The sequence below is a fragment of the Carettochelys insculpta genome, chromosome 2, assembly GCF_033958435.1.
Source record: "Carettochelys insculpta isolate YL-2023 chromosome 2, ASM3395843v1, whole genome shotgun sequence".
In the NCBI taxonomy this organism is placed as follows: Eukaryota; Metazoa; Chordata; order Testudines; family Carettochelyidae; genus Carettochelys; species Carettochelys insculpta.
In genome coordinates, this window is record NC_134138.1 from 132,079,711 (window position 1) to 132,100,165 (window position 20,455).

Sequence of the window (20,455 nt, forward strand, 5' to 3'; positions counted from 1 at the left end):
GAAAACATCACAAGACACCAGAAAGTATATTTGTTCCCTTCTGGAACCTTCCTGTCTCAGCACCTCCAGCAACACAAGTGTTGGAAAATGATGAATGATCTTTTCTTTCTTCACAAGAGACCATTTTACTTACTTGTGAATTGTATTGGGAGCTACGCAAACGGAAACTGGAATTAAATTAAAAACGCACAAAAATGACATTTAAAAATTTTGTACTGGGCAAATAAAACCACCTTAACTGTGCTGGATACACCAGTTAGCAGGTCCTTCCTTCTTGCCTTGTGGAGCAGCCCCTCCCAAAGTGAATTCCTCTTGCACCGTGTCCTCATGAGGCAGTCACAGTTTCCCAGGTTTTCACAGAATGTAAAACTCTGCACACTAGTTGAGCAGTACAATGGATTTACATACTCAAATAGAAAATGTAGGCTGTGACAAGCTTCTATGGACAACTCAGCCTGGTTACAAACACACTGTACTACCGATTGTGTGGATGGAGGTCTTGTTCTTGGTGCATTTAAAGTACAGTATTTCTAGTTCCTAGAGACTTCAAAAATTTTGTTTTCCTGTTTTTAAAGTGCATCCATTCCATACCTTTATTTCAACAAGCTGCATTACTTCTGGGAAGACTTCAATACAGTTAGAGTGAGCGATCACAGTGTGCATACGTCTACAATTCATAATGGTTGTTGGAATTGCTTTCAGTTTGTTCCCACTAAGATCAATTTCTTCCAACTCCTCAAGCTTGGCCATTTTACTATGAAAAGAAAGAAAGGAGGATGAGGACATTTTCTACATGTACTTTTGAAATTTTTATCTTAACAGCATGGTCACTTTTTGTTTTAATTGTAGACCCTTAGTGTTGTAAGAGATCAGCATCTCCTATCCTATCACGTCACCAAGGTTATGAAACAAGGTCTCACGTGTTCTCTTTGGTGTCATTGATTTCTTGATAAAAATTCCTTGTGTATATTTCTATTTTCACATCTGTTTCTTTTTTCGTATTAGTTTTTTTCTTTTCCTGTTCAACGCTCTTCCCACTCCTTTCCCTTGACATCCTATTTCCACACCCTCTCATTGAATGCTTGTTCAGTTCCCCCCATTCTGTTTGTCTCTGCAGAGTAACACAGACTCTAATTTCCCCCCCGCCCATGTGTTAATCCCCAAAAGCAGTACAGCAGAGAGGAGAAGTATGTAGTTTCCTGGCACTGAAAGGAGGAGGGAAAAAATCTGAAGGGAGTCGGGAGATGGGCACCAGGTCAGTAGCTTGGCTATGTGAAATACCATACCCGGACAGACATGATGTGCCTTCTAGAATTGGGTGGCATTCCCAACCTTACATTTGGCTCACATTTAAGAGGAATTCTGGATCAAGGCAGAGTGTCAATTTAAAGCACAGCAGATAATCCACAATAGCTGTCCCTACAGACGACACTTGTTCCACAGAGTGACTTTTTCTGTTTTAGCTTAATTCAGCTCCAAAACACTATGTCGGAGAAAAAGGCACACTTATTCTGCAGTAAACCTGTACATGGATAGCTATTCTGGAACAGCTATTCTGGTCAGTTCTGCCAGGTAAGTAAGACCTCAGTGTATGTGTAGAAAGTGACCAAGTTTTGATAACTATGCAGGAAAAAGCTTCTGATTTCTATAATGTGGCAGTGATATGCGAGTTGGCTGTGTTGCACTAATTTACCTGAGTTGAAAAAAGTGCGCATAATCTCTAGAGCTAATGCACGAATTAACTTGCGTGTTTCTGTGTACAACATGTGCACGTAGTTACACATGTTCAAGTGGCAATCGACAAACACCACTGTGCAGAAAACATGTATGTGTGCTTAAAGAAATGCAACACTCCAATTTGTGAACAAAACATTGTTATAAAAACGGAGTCCATACTTCCCTCTTAAGTCTCCTTTCTAATTAAGAGGCAAGCAGCACCAAGTTACCTTACCTTGCAGGAAAGCTCTGTAACCGATTGTAGGCCATATGAAGGATCTTGAGGTGTGGATGGCCTGTTAACAAGGGCACACATTTATCTGTGAGGTTGTTATTGGTCAAATAAAGTTCCTGTAGGATGCTGTTGGTCTCTTCAGACAGGGTGGCTGGAGGAAGTGTTTCGAGTTTGTTGGCAGAGGCATTCAAGCTTCTCAAGCTGCAAAACAAGATTGTACATGTCGTTAAGAGTTATTACATTGTTCAGCTGTCTTCATTTATAACCTCCACCGCAAGATATTTACAGAATGTTTACATTCAACAGTAGCAAATTGCTGGAAGTAGCCAGAGAACAGTTGAGTTTTATAGATGTAATATCAATTTTCCATTTAAACTGTTAGATTAAACAGTAAGACTGTGCACACTTGGATTAAAAAAAAACTTCCTGGTACTCACTAGACCAAAGATGATATTTCTTATGTTGCATAATGAGTTTCATAGTGTACAAACATTTGCAAACAGCATGGGAATGTTGGTTATATGGACATGCAAGAACGGTAAAGGTGTACCACGCAGTAAGAGCAGGGTGGCTCAGGAATTGAGTTTTCACTTCTGTGTCATTTTTTAGAATTTGGCAGATACTAATAGAGACAAGAAGTAGTTACTATTATACAAGTGTTTCGTGCCCTGCGTGGAATGAGCTGAAAGTCTCAGTTTAGTTGCAGATGGTTGTTGCATAATGTGTTTCATAGTGCATGTTAGGAACTTCATCTACGGTCCATTTATCTTTATAAATCTAGATCTCTAGATCTATCTATATATTTAATATCAAAGATATTTCGCAAAGTGATTCTTATTTGAAAAATATCTTAACGTAACACATTTTACAAGATAAATAGAAGAACATTTACCCCACTATTTACTTTGCAAAGAGACTGGCTTCATGAACACATTTTGATGAACAGTGAGGTATGCCAGTATACAGCGTACAGTCTCTTGAGACCAAACTGGACTGGTCTTGTCAATTATTGAAAAATGGCAGCTGCAGCAAAGTTATTTTCAACAAACAGAACATAAATGATGCTAATTTGATAAGTAAGATAGCAAGCCTGTCCCCAGAAAACAGGGGAATAAACACAAATTAAAAAAAATAAAGGATTTGTGTCTGACTGAAGCAGTACTGACTAAAGAGAAAGGTGTGAAATATTGATAAAATCTTTCCCTGTTCATCCAGCTGCATGGGGATTCATACCAAACATTAAGGTGTATTAATGAAAAACTGATTTCCATGAGCATCCACAGCCACAACCTGTTCAAACTTGCCTATTTACAGAAAAATCTTACAGAAGGCTGACTGATTAAAAAGTCTTTCCATTAAAACAAAACAAAACTCAGAAGTTCTAAAGAACTGAAATGAGGCTACATCTACATTTAACCTTGATATGTTCACAAATCTTCTGGAATTTGACCCTTCGTTTGTTGAGTTTCCACGTCCCCACTGCCTTATCCAAGTTTGACTTTGAGTGATGCATTGTGGGTACCTATCCCAAAGTGCCCTAGCTCCAGTTGCTTGTGGGTGTTTGATGGTACTATCTCAGAATGCCAAGTACTGTCCCAGAATTGAGCGCACCCACTAACCATGCAAAAATGAATGGGAGACAGCGCTAGTACAATCGTGGACCCTCAAATGCTTCAAGTCATTGCACACGCTGTTACAGCAACTTCATGGACTGTCATGCAATTTTTGCGTTATTACAAAGTGAGATGATGGTTGACTATTATGACAACGACAAAGGTTCTGAAGTGGAAATCTTTCTACTGCGGTCCAAGAACTCACACCTGCTGGCTGTCCTGAATGCATTGCTGACAGTGGAGTGGCGGTTTTAGACTCATGAGACCAGCACACACTGGCTGGGCATCATTGCTTTGATGTCCTGGGAGGAGGAGCAGTGGCTGCAGAACTTTCACACATGCAAGTCCACTTTTGTGCTGGCGCCCACACTGAAGTGCAGCAACACAAGAATGAGCATGGCTTTAACAGTTTGGAAGCAAGTGGTAATTGCTCTGTGGAAGTTTGCAAGGCCTGACAGTTACCTGTCAGTGGCAAATCAATTTGGGGTGGGCAGATCTACAGAGGGGGCTGTGGTGATGCAGGTAGCCAATGCAATCTGTCGACATCTCTTCAGGAAGACTGTGACCCTGGGAGACACACAGGCCATACTGGATGGCTTTGCTGGCCAGGGGTTTCCAAACTGTGGTGGGCAATAGATGGCACATACACCCCCATCATGACCCCGGCCCACCTGGCCTCTGAAGCCGTGTCTACACGTGCACGCTACTTCGAAGTAGAGGCACTAACTTCGAAATAGCGCCCGTCACGGCTACATGTGTCGGGCGCTATTTCGAAGTTAACATCGATGTTAGGCGGCGAGACGTCGAAGCCGCTAACCCCATGAGGGGATAGGAATAGCGCCCTACTTCGACGTTCAACGTTGAAGTAGGGACCGTGTAGTCGTTGCGCGTCCCGCAACATTGACATAGCGGGGTCTGCCATGGCGGCCATCAGCTGAGGGGTTGAGAGACGCTCTCTCTCCAGCCCCTGCGGGGCTCTATGCTCATCGTGTGCAGCAGCCCTTAGCCCAGGGCTTCTGGCTGCTGCTGCCGCAGCTGGGGATCCATGCTGCATGCACAGGGTCTGCAACCAGTTGTCGGCTCTGTGGATCTTGTGTTGTTTAGTGCAACTGTGTCTGGGAGGGGCCCTGTAAGGGAGCGGCTTGCTGTTGAGTCCGCCCTGTGACCCTGTCTGCAGCTGTGCCTGGCACCCTTATTTCGATGTGTGCTACTTTGGCATGTAGACGTTCCCTCGCTGTGCCTATTTTGATGTGGTGCTGTGCAACGTCGAAGCTGAACATCGACGTTGCCAGCCCTGGAGGACGTGTAGATGTTATTCATCGAAATAGTCTATTTCGATGTCGCTACATCGAAATAAGCTACTTCAAAGTAGGCTTCACGTGTAGACGTAGCCTGAGTATATAAACAGAAAGGGGTACTTCTTCATGGTACTGCAGGCATTGGTAGATCACAAAGGTTGTTTCACCAACATCAAAGTGGGATGGTTGGGAAAGGTCCACGACGCTGGCATCTGAAGAAATTCTGGGTTGTACAGAATGCTCACAGATGGGACTTTTTTCTCAGACCGGAAAAATCATGATTGGCAACGTGGAGAGGCCTATTATAATATTGGGTGATCCTGATTACCCTCTGCTCCCTTGCCTTATGAAACCCTACACAGGAGCCTTGGACCACAGCAAGAAAAGCTTCAGTCAAAGTCTCAGCAAGTGCAGAATGGCGGTTGAATGCACCTTTGGCCATTTAAAAGCGAGGTTCAGATGCTTATTGACCACTTTGGACTTTTAGGAAACTAACGTACCCACTGTGACAACAGCGTGCATTATTTTGTGTAACACTTGTATATCCAGGTGGGAGAATTTCCTGAATGCCTGGAATATTGAGGCTGAGGACATAGGCAGGGCTTACTCACAGCAGCCTACATGGCCATTCACGAATAACCATGCAGAGGCAACAGCAATCAGGGAGGCTTTAAAAAATAGCCTCATGAATGATCTGCCACACATATTGTGGCAATGTATTTCTCTTCTGCAACAACATCCAACCCCCACTCGAACACATTTGTGCTGTCCACCAAATGTGAACCAATCAGACCACATCTTACACAAATGATTTTACTTGGAGGGAGGGGTTAAGTTGCACGCAGAAGAATGGATGTGGAGGGAGGGTTTTTTCTTTTTAAAAAAGGGGGCAGCTGTGCAACCCTGGGTGCCTCTGCCATGAGTCCTCTTGCCAACCTTGGCGTAGCGGCAGGCAGCTGTGCTATCAATCATCCCCACCCACGCCCTATTCCCAGCAACGATTTGTACACCCTATTGCTTGAGCATGCAACAAACATCACACCAAGCTCAAAAGAACAAGTTTATTTTGGGAGGAGGAGAAGATTCAAGCAGCAGGGTAAAGAAGTGTGGCCAAGGTTGGTGGAGTAGCCTTTTGCAGTGGCCCTTGAGGCTGTAGTGGCAAGCTACCCTTCCCCGCTCCCCCCGCCATTCATGGACAATGACAACAGAGGAGGGGTAGGCAACCTGTCTTCAGGTGACTCCCAACCGCTGCACTGGGAGCCCCTCTGCAGCTCCAGCATGGAGCACAGGATCTCCGTTTGTGTGCTCACTGCTGTTATGAGCTGTGTCACATTTTCCATCTGCTTTCCTGCTTGCTCTCTCTGGAAGTCAAGCATACTCTGTCGCCACTCTGCTGTCTTCCTTTTTGTGTCACTGGTTTCTGGACCACTCCACGTGCTGCAGAATCAGGTCCTGCTTGCACATTTTGCACTTCCTCAGCCTGTCTCCCATGCTGGGCATGACAGCTGGAAAATGAAGGTCACAGTTGAGATACAATTCACACTAAGTATATGCCCATGGAATGAATGAGCCTCTGTCTCTATTATCAGGGAAAGTTTCTTTTTGCAAGGCCACTTAAGGCTTATTAAGGATGGCATTCAAGGAGCCATTCCACAAGTGGATTCCACAAGCCATTATTTACCACCATTTATCCAGAACATTTTTTTGTGGGCCTGGTAAGCTATGGTCCACTTTTGGGGGCACTGGGGTTGGGAGGAGGGTACAAAGAAGGGTAAGCTGTCTGTTGTCTTGGAGCAGGGGAAAAACTTTTTTTTGCCTGCTCCTGGAGCAATCCTCCATAAGTAGCAAGAACCACAGAGCCTGGAGGTCACATGGCGAGGGGGAAAAGGGTGGGGAAGGGATTGATTCCAGCCATATGGACAGCTGGGTGCAAAGAGATCCCTGTAAATTGGGCGGGGGGGGAAATGCTGGTGGCCCGGGTGGCGGGGTGTTGGTGGTGGGGTTTCCCAGCCGTCTGCTGGGTCAGGGTTAAAAAGTTTCTCGGCAGTCACAGGTGCCGCCCTCATCAGGGAAAAAAGGCCACGTACAGACGGGCAAACCCACCTGTGCTGCGCATGCTGGTTTGCGGTAACAGAGTCTGCAGAGCCTGGCAGATGTGTGAGATGAGGGGGGAAGGGTTTGATTCCAGCCACAGGGACAGCTGGGTGCAGAGTGGTCCCTGGAAATTGAAATTTTAATATCAAGCTAAATGCCTTAAGTCCAAATTTATCTCGTAGTGTAGATGTAGCCTAGGTTAGCTAATTTACAGATTCCAGAGAAGCCAAGCTTAATCATGGGGCTCATTTGGAATTCAGAGCAGCTGCATGACTTGATGGGAAAAAACATGCCATTGTAAAGTTTTTTTTTTTTTTTTAAATGTAAACAAAAAACTCCTCCCCATTCTCTTGATTTCATCCTTTTGCAAACAAAAGTACATTGTAATCGTGCTTTGAACGGACAAAGTACAAGCATCCTGAACCAACCACATTTCACTTTATTGATTCACAAGAAGGCACACCAAATGCTAAAATGTAACAGCTTCTGTTGGCAACATCATTGTTTTTGTCTTCTCTTTTCCTCCACTGTCTCTTAAGTATGACCAAATAAATTCTTGAATTAGGTGCTGTGATTTATTAACATTTACAAAGCCTGAACAACCCTGTCATCAGCACTATTGAATGTCTGGTTTTGAAAATGTTTGAGCCATGGAGCAATCACCGAGTTCCTTGTGCTGTGTTATTACAGTTTTAATTAATAGAGCCACTCAAGATTGATTCCTTCGATACGGAAGAGAGGTCTGGCAGTAGAGCCTTTTGGGAACTAGTCTCAGCCTGACTGCCTGGTTCAGAATAGTCCTAGTGACTTTCAGGGCACAATGCTAGGCACGTGTATTTACAGGGCCTGGAGCAGACAATGAATTCCATGGGAATATGGAATGTGCAATGGAGGAGAGCTGTTGTATGCTTTTAGAGGGACCATGTGCTACTGGTGTGAAGGGGTAACCTGCTCTTTTATGTTACTTCTTATAATTTGCAATGCCTTAATGAATCCAAAATAAGCTATACAGAAAACAAAGCAGAGAGGATAAGCTATTTTTACACAGCAATCTATGGCAGGAGAGCTGGTTAAGTCAGTTTTGTTCCATGAGAAAGTGGCATTTTTAAAATTTACCACAAAGCAAAAAGGTGATCCTTCTAAGGTAATTTTTTTCAATAATATGAAAATATATATAAAATAAATTGTATAAATGTATTTATTGTCTATTAAATTAGTTTGATATACAAGTCAAAAGGAAAGAAAAATGGACAGCAAAATGTTTATATATCACCACAATGAAATGAGAAAAATCCAAGATTTTTTCCTCATCAATATTGCTAATACAGATGTATTCTGAGGAAACATTTTGATTCTGAAAAAACAAACAGCATTTTCAAATGGAAGAGAGCGTTCCACTGAAAATTCTTCTATCAGCTGCACGTGGCTGAGCCAGGAACAAAAGCCTGAGTCCTGACCCCTGGGCCTCTGCTTTGACTCTCCTACACTGCACTTCCCACTGTTAAGTGATCCCACAAACTGGTCTCCTCTGTGCCAAACAGAACGCTGGCTCGGTCCCTCCCCACCCCAACCTCGCATCTATGCTCATTGTTCTAGTCTCCTTCCCTTAGTACAACAGTTTGGTTAAAAAAAAATTGTGTACATAATTACAGTTTCCACATTTATGCTGAGGAGATCAGAGCCTGTGCTTTTCATTTCCTCTTTCCTTCCCACATCTATAACTTAGATCCGTAGTCTCCAACCAATTCTGAAGCACACCAGCCATATTCTGAAAATATTTTCATTGTTCAAGCCAACTGCACACACTCAACTGGCCAAACAGCCACAAATGGCTAGCGGCTAACACGCTGGACACCACGGACTTAGATCATCAAATACATCCACTTTAAAAGCAAGATACAGCCTTTGTCTGGATGACTATCACATAATAATCTGAAAGTACACCTGGGGGATTTTTGGAGTATGTGTGTCCAGAAAACTTGAAATGAAACTGAGAAACATTTCACCGCTCATCAATATTTCCTTTTAGAAGCTGTCATTCCAAACTGATGTTGATTGAGACACTGAAGCATCCATAAAAAAAGAACCCTCCATGAGCCATTTTTAACACCATGAAAGGACAATATACTCAGAGCAGAGGGATTAATGAACAGATGCAATGTACAACATTAATTCTAAAGCAGCTGCACAGAAAATGAGTTTATAAGCATTTGCAGATAAATTTCCATCATGCTGATTAAAATGGCTGGGCCTACCCAAGGCTACACTAAGGCTAAGGTTATACTACAGAACTGACAACTACTTCACTGTAAACTCTGTAACGTAGCCACCTGAAGTCCATGGAAAAGAGCTTTTCTGTCAACTTAATTTATCTATCCCCCATAATTGCCAGTAGCTAGCAAGAGCAGCTCTTCCCCTAACACAGCACTGTACACATCAGCACTTCAGTCAGTGTAATTTACGCTGTGTTGTGTGCGTGCGAGAGAGAGAGAGATTTTCATACCCTGAAGCAACATGAGTTCTTACTGGGACAAATGACAGTGTAGTGATAGCCTGAGTCCTTAAGGTTCATCCCTCCTAAGCTTCCCACATGGGTGTGGCACTGCCAGCTATCATGTGAGATATATTTTACGGTCCAGCATGCCCTGTTGCCAGAGTGCTGGGAATTTACTGAGGCTTTGTCTACATTGTCTGCTTTAATGCAGCAGTGTGGCTGTGGCCATGGCACTGGAATAGAGCTCTCCCAGCATTTTATGTTAACCACCTCCATGAGGGGAGTAACTAACAGCTCTAGGAGGACTCCCAGTGCTGGGAGCCTGTTTGTGTTGGTGCTTTAAAGCACAGTGACTTGCTGTGTGTGCCCTCACATCACTGAGTGAGAAAGTTACAACACAGTCACTTGCCAATGTAGAAAACCCCCTTGTAGATAACAAGCATTGCCATCTTTCTACCACCTGTCTTCAAAACTGTTTCGTGTCTGCAAATATCCCAGTCATATCACTACTTGATGGAACCAGAATGGACTAGGCTTTTTGCTTGACAAACTTAATTACTTCCCTTTAAGACTCTGCCCACACACGACACCACAAACACATGAAAACGTACAGCATCACCAGAAGAACTTGATTCAGCAATCCTTGTCCACACCAGAAAACAATAGCAAGTAAACATCAATTACTTGACTTGAACCCTTGTACTCCAAGGGGAGCACAGATGGTTTGCAAGACTCCTCCACTTCACTCTGTCTCAGGACAAAACTTCTAGCTGACCCTAGCAGTACCCCAGTTGTCCTTCACTCTCAGTAGAACTCCTCCACATTGTCCAAGGTCTTCCTCTTCCGTGTTTTCCTTGCAGATTCCATATGAAAGCTTGACAACCTATGCTGGAGGATGGTTTTCTGAGAGTGTGGTCTAGCCATCCCTACTTTCTTCTCTTGATTTGAATGGTAGGTGGTTCTTGTCCTGCTCTGTTCCAAAGCTCCTCGTTTGTGACAAAGTCTTGCCATTTGATGTGAAGGATGTACCTCAGGCATCTGTAGCTTGTGATCTGAAGACTCTTTAATACACCACGTCTCTCTTCCATACAAGAGCACACACTTCACATGTGTTGTAGATTTGCAGTTTCATCTTCGCATATATTATTTGTGAACTCCAAATGGGACAGTCTTGAATGAAGCTATTGCTTTCCCTGCCCTCAAAAACTAGAAGTTTTGTGGCAATTTAGAGACTAATATTTTTTGAAGCATAAGCTTTTGTGGGCAAAGATCCACTTCATCAGATGCTTTTTGCCCACAAAAGCTTATGCTCCAAGAATTCTGTCAGTATATAAGGTGCCACAGGACTGCTCATTGCTTTTGCAGACACAGAGTAACACAGCTACACTTCTGGTACTTTTCCCTACCCTGCCATTGATATCCTTCTCTGTTTCTCTGTCTCCACTCATAATACTCCCCAAAGAGGTAAACTGCTCCACAGGTTCCACGTCATCCCAGCCCAGTGTGATGGTTGTTTGTTGGATTGGTTGATAGTCGTTCTCCGTCTTTCCCTTGTTAATGTTCCTGTTCTTGATCGCAATGGGCTGGATTATGAGCAGGGCAACAGATGGCCATCAATGGGGCATTCAGTGAACACTTTTTAAACATTTAGGAGATATTGATTTTGCTGATGATGTCACCCTCCTTTCACATTGACATGAAATCATAGCAGAAAAAGTCACAACACTACACAAAACTGCCTCAATGACTGGACTGAGCATTACCACCACATGAATTAACAACAGAGAGAAAAAACTAAATCGCTGGGGGAGAGAGAGGAATTCTGGAGCTTTGACAGAGTGCAAAGTTTCCTCTGGGGTAAAACATTCAGTGCTTGTTGAGGTAAGTCACCTTTGATAAAGGGTCACTTTTTGAAATCATGCACCAATACAAAATATAGCACCATCTTAGAGAACACATAGGATCGTGCTAGTACTTCAAATCCCTCAACATATGTGCAGTATCGAGTTTTTCCATCGATAATTGCCACAGTTGCAGCACTAGTAGATTAGTCAGTGTGTCACTTTTACTGTCATCTATATCTTTTGTGAGTAGGGTTAGATGACATGGTAACGCACACCCAAGACAGGTCTACATAAATGAGTGGAGCTGCAAAGGTGATAGGAAAAAGCTCTGACTAGAGAAGGCAACAATATTTTACATTACTAGTATGTAAAGGAGAGTTGGGAACTATTTTTCATATTCCTTTACAATGCACTGGGATATCTAGGTAGCAGAGCATTTAAGGGACCTAATGCTGATATTAGCACATAAAAGAAGAGAACATTTGGAATTGGTCATATGATTTTTTACTTTAAATTCTGAATTTTCTTTTGAGTGTTCCATAACAAGGACACCTTAAAATAAATTACAAAAATATTATTATTTAATTTAAATAAATAAACAAACAATCTCCACAGGCAGCTTCTCTGTCTTTCTGCAAAATTGCACTAATCGGCATTTTCGACTAACAGATGGTAACTAACTTAGAAAAGGATTACTTCTCTAGTGCCCTCTTTCTAGATGTGCCTAGTTTTCTGAAACTTCTACTTCCCCCCCCCCCCCCTTTTTTTTTTTTTGGGCTTTCCTTGTTTGAGTATATTATCTTTCCTTTTTAAAAATTCTTGAGTAATAATATATATTCCCTATTTGTTTTCTTTTTAATAAAGGGGATCTATTCTTTGAGCACATATGAAAACGTGTGCAGAATCAGGCTCTATGTTCATGTAATGCTATGGTGCAGATTTTATATGCACAAAAGTCAAAGTTAAAGTAGTTGTTCTGTATCAACAACTACAAATCTGTCCTCTTGCACACAGGTAATATTTTGCTTTACTATATGGACTGCTAAATTTACTGCAATAAGTTACAGTTGCTGGGGCAGCCATATTGTTAAGTTTCGTAACCTGCTTGAATTGTACGTCTGGTGGCTTTAAATTTCAACCATAATAAAAAGTACACTGTAATAAACTGAGCAAACCTGGCATGTACACAGGATTGAATATAGAAGATGTACTGTAATAATTTCTATTTTGAAATCAACACTGAGTTTTGGCTCCCAGCACAAAAACACGTGAAAGATTCCTTAAAACCATGAAGAACAAAGTTCTATACTTGGATAACTCAAACAGAAGAAAACCCCTCCTTAATAAAAATTAACCTTGTGGAATTACAAATTTTAATCTGAAGGACAGTTTTCCCACAGCAAATTACTGAAGAACTTTGGAATTTATATGCAAACTCCCTCCTCTGACAAAACCTGTAGGATTATAAACACTCACAGAAGAAACCTTGGAAATGAAGATATAACAGGGAAATCCTGATGTTGCCTGTATAAAAAGATTTATAGCACAAAGTAAGGGTATCCCTCCTACTGTCTCAATACCAATATTTTAGCGATAAGTCATGTCTAAATAATGACTAAGATTAACAGTTCCACTTCCCACCAAAGCAGAGCCAGTGGTGTACCTTTATAGTTAAAAAACCCAAACAACTAAATAGCATTGTATGTCAAGTTACATGCAGCACTATGACAACAATAAGCCTATCACCACTGTTCATGCATTAAGGTACAGGAAATATGAAAAGCTAAGCAAGGTAGTCCCACCCAAGTCCTCTAAGCCTGCCTCACTCAGATGCTATGAAAACATTTTAATACTTCATACTTCCAGACCATACATAAATTCAAGTACATTTTAAAGTAGACATCTTTAGATCATAGACAAAATTACAAGACTCCAAGGTATGTGAAATTCAGTATAGAAATGAAAGTAAAAATCAAAGTTAGTGATATCACCAAATCAGTAACATTCAAAAGGCATGAACGCTTCATAAGCATGAACCTAAGAAACCACTGTCAGTTACTTTGACAATCTTATGTGACAGGCTTTATTTTGTTTGAAAGGAACTAATACATTTTGGCTTGTGATTCAGAAAGAAGCTTCTGCACTCATTCTGTTAAAATGCTTAAATTAGAAATTGCCAACAACATATTTGGGCATGTATAGCAAAAAGAGGCATGTATCCTATTTTGTAGCTAGATTTCAAAATGTAGGTGTACAGTACAGGCTCAAGGACAGAAAAAATAAGCATATGACAGCACAAAACCAGAATAAAAAGTTATTTCTGTTTTAGTGGGTTAGACAGGACACCTCTTCTTAATACAAAAGGCTCAATTTTCAAGTTAAGGAACCCTCAAATTACCCAGTTGAACTAAGAAATAACATGAGACAGGTTTTTCATGTAAAAAGATTATTTGTTTTAGTTACCTGTCAGCTTTCAGAAGAAGGTTTGATGGGAGCTCAAGGATCTGGTTGTGTTGCACATCCAGGACCTCTAGTTGTGTTCGTTCAAACCTTTCTGGTAGCCTTCCTAATTGGTTGTGTCCTGCCAGCAGCTTACGCAAACTACTATTGCAAAACAACCTGGAAAAATGTCATAAAAGTAAGTAAATCTAAATTAGATAAGACACACCAAGAACTACCACTTGAAAGGCGACCCAAAACTTGTTTCCAGAAGTACTTATTAAACTGATTAGCAGAATAGTGGTTTTAATAATACAGTAAACCCTCAAGTTATGTGGGGGTTGAACTCCTGCAACCCCCATGTAACTAAAACTTTTGTGCAAGTCGGGGAGGGAGGGAGGGAGGAGATGGGAACCAGGCTGCATCCTTGTTCTCATCTCTCCACTGCTTGCAGAATCCAGGAAACTAACCAATTCACGTCTGGTCAACTTCCCAGTTGCTGCCAGCCAGGGCAGGTGGGAACCAGGCTGCTGCTTGGTTCCTAGCTCCCTGCCACTTTCAGGACCCGGGAAACTGACCAGCTCACCGTGGCTGGTCAGTTTCCTGGCTGGTTCTCTCTGCCTTCCCCCACTGGCGCTGCTATCGGTCTAACAGCTGTGCAGCTGGGGGAAGGCAGGGAGAAGGGGGTCTTAGCCTACCTAGCTACCTGTAGCTACAGGTAGCTAGGCAGGCTGACACCTGCACAGCAGCTTCAAGTTGTGCTTAGCTTACATTAAAGAGAGTTATGCACAACTTGAAGCTGTGTATTTCGAGTGTTTACTGTACACAAGGTCTTCTAATGTCTCCCCATGTCCCCTCAACCTCTTAAAAAAAGGATAAATGTCAAGAGATTTAGTGGGGGCATGGAAGGGTTATCAGCTCACTCCACAGTGCATCTCTCGTTACCAACAATGACTTCACAAATTCACACTTGTGGGATCTCTCCAGGTAATCAAGGATTCAAAAAGTAAGTTATCACCAACTGCCCTGGAAAAGTAGTAGTAGTAGTACTATGCTCATGTGCTGACTCAATCCAATGTGTTTCCTCTCCCACATTCATTTTTCTTCTTGTTAATACCAGGCAAACAAAGACTCCTTTTCAGTCCTACAGGGAATGCAATTTATCTAATCCGCTTTTTATCTTGAGCTTTTACAAGCTGTGGATGGCTGAAAGCTTCCCTGACCACCTCTTTTTGGGCTGGGAGTGGGAAGAGGGAAGAAAAGGAGACTTGTTTTGATAATCTCTAAGCCAAAACCACTAATTGTGCCTATGGAAAGTGTTAAAGGAATTTAAATATGGTCATAAAAAGCCTGATATCATCTGATCACATTTCAATTTTAAACATGAAGAAATAAAGGAAATAAGACTATTCTTCTGCCAACTGTCTTGGACACGGTAAATATACATTTTAATCAAAAGATGACCCTTGCTGACCTTGCTTTCAAGTGGAGTCACATATTACTCAGCATCATGTCTCTCCCCCTCGCACAAGATCCATGTGCTAGCAAAGAATCCTGTCCTCCTCTCCCACCCCGCAATGCGCCTCCTATTATTGTAGGTCACTGGGGAAGTGCATCAAAATAATTAAGCATGCTGGCTTTTCCCTTGACTGAGACTGTAAGACACTGCAAGTGAGCGCCAGTATCAACAGTTCAGGATTGCATTATATAAATCAATACAAATTAATGTCACCACTTTCCCAGGCCAAGACAATTCAGCAATAAGTACCTGACATATATTGTTGAGATGATTTATTTCGGTGGTTTTGATTTGCTTTAACTCAATTTATTTAAAAATGCCCCCTGTGACAGAAAAAAGAATTACGGAATTTCCCTTCTATTTTTCGTTTCTCATAGGCATAATCAATGTGGACAAGATCAGACATTTTTATTAATAACTAAAGCTGTCCCAAAAAAAAAAATTAGCTCCTGTGGGGGGAAAGAGGGAAACCAAATCAGGATGAAATATTAAAATAAATTCAAGTTTTTGATGGAAGCTAAATTAAAAAGAAAAACTCAATTTTGGAGAAACTAAAATGGAATCTTTTGGCTTGCTTCTTGAGCTACCTGATAACCCAGGAGCTGGTCATCCCAGTATGTGAGGGAGGCAGGGGGAACACTGAGACCACAGCTTTTTTGTATGCACTGCCTTGCCTATGTCATCTCTGACTTGAAGGACAAACACCTCAGCTATAAAAGGTAAGTGCAACTACAACCTAGTGCAGTTTATTCCAATTGGGTGGCTGTCAGAAAAGGACTAGTCTAGATCTTTATTTATGTAAGTATGGAAACTTATTTTTTATGGTACTACACTTCAGTGAGTGCTTCATCCACTTAGCATGTCCTGGCACTACTGTCCAAGCTTGATCAAGCAGGCTTCCTTTAGGGACAAAAAGGAGATTGGGGCTTGGGAGGGAAATGCTTCAAACACATTTATACCTAAGAGGACTTTGTTGATTGTGTTGACGGATGTACGAGGAAAGGCCCATCAACAAGGTAGGTATCACTCAGGCTCTCTTTACACTAGCCTGGAAGATCAATATGCTCAGGGTTGACCTGGCAGGGTTTAATTGCACATGTCTGGTAGGGACACACAAAATCAACCTCTCAGGAGTTGCAGCTGAACGCTGTACTCCTCATGATATGCAAGAAGTAAGGGAGGTTGATGGGAGAAACTCTCTCATTGACCCTCTTCAGTAAGGATGGCCAGGAAAGTAGAGTGCAGATACCTTGATTCTAGCTATGCAACTGACATAGCTAGAATTGTGTATCTGCAGTCAACTTACTTTGCCTGGTGTACACTAAGGCTACATCTACGTTTACCGTAGAAGGCTGATGATTCTGGGTCAAACCCGGAACTCCTTGTGAGCCGTGAGGATTAAGGAAGGTTGATGGGAGGGTCAATCTTCTGTTGTGAAGACAGGCACAAAAAAGTTGACGGCTGCAAAGTGGATTTTGGTACGCAATTGGCATACCAAAAATTGCGTAGCAACTGTTGACCTTCAAGGTAAGTGTAGATGTAGCCATAGTGTTAAGTATCTAAGCACATGCTACCAGAAATAGCTGTTGAAGTTTAAGACACTTCCTGTTTGATGGAAAGATGAGAGAAGATGCACATTGATTGTGCTTTGGACCTTATAGTTTCAGCCGTTCATCTCCAAAGATGCCCTGTTTGTGCCCTGACAGCTTTTGCTGTTGTACAATACAAGTGAAAGGTAACTGAACTTGGTTTCCTTTTGAGTAATGCAGATTTACCTGATACGTAGAGAACTGACAGATGTATGTTAGCCTGCTCAGTTGCTCAAGTCATCATCTATCATTCCTATCAGCTGATATTCCCAAATTAATTCTGCCTTTACTTTCCATTCTTCATTCCTAATGCCAAGTCCTTGGTTTACACTACAGTTCTCATGTGAATGAAAGCAACTTCCTCTCTTTTCCACACAAAGTCTGAACTTATCTTCACTTTTATGCATTGCACCTCATTTCTCCCCAACCACCACTTCATCCACTCTCTGTTTGGCCTGTGTCTCTACACTCAGTCTTTTTCCGTGCTGCTCCCTGTGCCAAGTACAACATGCTTCCTTTGAACAATGTTCCCACAAATCTTCATCCAGGCAAAACATAAATGCTGTTATGTGCCCCAAGGCATATGCACCACCAGTAGAAACACAAAACTAGCTGTGGATGCTCTGCTAACCTGCTTGGTGACATCTGAATCTCTTGAGCACCTGCACAAATGCACAACTTACAGGAACTTACACTCACCCTCAACAACTCACGTTTTAGCTGTTTCTCAAACTGCTCCTCAAAACCCATTTTTCACTGGGAGTTCCAAACTGACCTCCATTAGTTTACCATCTAATTGCTTCTGTCTCAAGGTGCTATTTTTAAAACACGTATGAATATATTAAGATCTTTCTATTCTTCCTTATCATTTATATGTATATCCTTAACTTCAGGGGTCACGGTCCATCTTCTTTTCCAAGATTCCTGCTTCCTGTCCAACAACTCACTCTATAAACCTAGAGCAGTCTCAGCCCTTTGTTTCAACTACTTGTTGAGTCTTGTTACATCTTAGGTGGGCAACATCCATAGGGTGTGGATTGTTCTATGTTAGTTCAGTACTTTGCCCCAGGGACACTTGTTTGGGGCCTGTAGGTGAACAGAATTAAGTTATCGCTTTGAAATCTATTATGCAATGTGCCAAGTTATGGCTGTAAATATTTAATAACATTTCCTCTCTGAATAGCTGCACAGACAGCTTCAGAACTTCTGTCTGGAGTTCAAAGGCACTGTTTCTACCTCAAAGTAAAGAAGAAAGGCAGTGCTGAAGCTTATGGCATGATGACACCCCATAAGGTAAAAATAAAATCCATACAAGATAAAGCAAGCTTGTTAGTCAATGGAACATACTGAACACTGAACCAGCAATTATTTTTGAATGGCATATCCTGTCCCAGGTTGCATAATCTGGTCCAAAGGACTCACCGGGCAGGCAGTTCACATAGCTGATTGTGGCCAACATCCAAAACTTCTAGCTTCCTGCTGTCACAAACCCACTCAGGCAGGCTTTCCAGGTGGTTTCTATGGGGATGAATACAGCAATGAAACCAAGTGCTACGCTTTAAGGACTACTACTAACACAACCACAAACTCCTCTGTTTGTGCACATGTTCAGGCGCGCGCACGCACACCCCAGCCCCCCCGTTGCACATACAGATCCAATGGGAAATGCAGATCCTCTCACCACTGAGAAAATACTGAGTATGCTAAGATTTTGATGAAAGAAAAGAAAGCAGTCAATTATTTTAATTCACTAAATATTTAGGGGAAAAGAGGTAAGTTTTTAAACTCAGCACTGGAAGTGGGCAGAAAGGGGCAGCTGGGCATATTAATACAATGAATACTGTCCTCTTGGCAACTGTAAAAGGATATGACAAGGAGAAACAGATTTAAAACACACCCACTTGAGCACTTGAATGCTCAGATAAGCACTAGGCATGTAAGGTAGCTGCATGCAGAATTTACAATTAGAAAGCAAAAATTTTGACTAAACCCCCCCCCAACTTCTCCCTTCTCATTAGTGTGCTCGAATCGTTTTTGCATTTATTCAGTTAATGGCCCTTAACCCAAAAAAACCAGCAGAAACTAAGCCCATAGTTTTACTAAAAATCAATTACCTTAAAAATATAATCACCAATACCAAATTAATCAAACGCAATCTTCTAGAAAAAAAAAGGAAGAGGCCCCATTTCTTAATTGTACGCCAATTTATTATACAAACACAAAAAATGAAGTAGTCAAAAAATGTCTGACAATTGCAAAATCAAACATTCCTCAACAGGATTTGTAAGAAGTGGAGAAAAAAGCATTACACAACAGCACTCTTCAGTAAATCATACCTCCTCTTGCAAGTACACTGACTAAGATACCCAATTACACTGATTTATGGTCTTGCACATCTAAAAACTGATGGTCACAGCCCCAGGCTAGCTCGTTCACTACTGTGCTGCCATTTAAATGCTCAGTAGCTTAGAAGTGCTTTAAGCTGTTTTTTGCGAAGTTAATGGCACTTAAGTGGAGGTTACTCACTGCAACTGGAAGTTCTTTGTCCTCAGGTACACCATGCACATACATTTATAGACTTGAACAAGCAGCAGCCATTGGCCTGACTAAAATGTCAAAAATGGCTCCAAGCAGTGGGCTGGGAATGCACCACTGTCATGGTGGCAGAGGAGGACTAGGTAGCAGTGTCTCAGCCATCTAACGTTTGCTGGGAAGCTCGGCAGAATGCTGGCAGTAAGATGCATGAGGAGGGATTGGCAGTCTTGGTTCACTGGTCTGTGTCTAGTGCTTTCTCCATGGGGCTGGTGTGTTGATCATCAAAGGGCAGAGAACAGGCCATGAGTCCTTTAATGAGTGGAAAGAGTTGTTTGTGTTAAAAAGACATTGGATGCAAAGAAAAGATCTTTGATATATTCTACATCTCTTGGGGGAAGCACAAGGATTGCAACCAGAAATCCCTTCGCATAGAAATGCCAGTGACCAACTGCATCCTGAAGAGCTGTTTTCACTACCTGCTTGCTGTCTTCTAGAGAGGAGAGAAACTTGGCTCTTGGTCCCCCAAAGAAAGCTTGTTTTGAAAGGCTACACGCCTAGAGTAGTCAGTCATATTTGGCTAGGAAGGCCAGGTAACTGGCCACGTGGAAAATGCAAAACTCCAGAGAAGACATTTCTCCTCAGCAGGTCCTGTCAGAGACTGTCTCCGAAGGGGTGGTTCTTACGTATTTAGAACTATTAGGTTGTGTGTCAGCCTTTACCATTAGGGAGTTGAGAGGAGAATGGAAGAATAGGAATTAAGATTATTTTGCTTGAACAAAATTGCACTTCTCAGCCCTCTTACACACAACGGACGGGATACAGGGGTATGCCAGACCAAATCTTGCCACCAGCTCCAACAGGGCCTAGTTAACAGAGTGAGCCACCTTACTTAGAGGTTACAAAATGTTCAACTGTCAGGAGGTATGGTCCAGGACTTTCCTCCAGCAATATATGGTCACTGGCCCTTCTTTATATTAAGTCCTGGTATTATTGCCTATGGCAATCTAGAGGAGAGAAGAAAGAAGGTAAGACAGTCTCATCCAGGGAAGAGGAGATGCCCACCAGAAGCCCTGATAACT

The 20,455-nt window shown here is 42.1% G+C and overlaps 1 protein-coding gene across 1 annotated transcript in view; it reads right to left on the minus strand.

Moving 5' to 3' along the window:
• PHLPP1 (PH domain and leucine rich repeat protein phosphatase 1) overlaps window positions 1–20,455 on the minus strand; it is a 229,625-nt gene that overhangs the window by 17,604 nt on the left and 191,566 nt on the right. Inside the window, exons 9-12 of the mRNA XM_074987780.1 lie at window positions 18,264–18,359; window positions 13,758–13,913; window positions 1,952–2,152; window positions 592–754 (exon numbers count right to left, since the gene is read on the minus strand). Coding sequence (XP_074843881.1) covers window positions 592–754; window positions 1,952–2,152; window positions 13,758–13,913; window positions 18,264–18,359 — 616 coding nt within the window. The remainder of the gene's footprint in view (window positions 1–591; window positions 755–1,951; window positions 2,153–13,757; window positions 13,914–18,263; window positions 18,360–20,455) is intronic.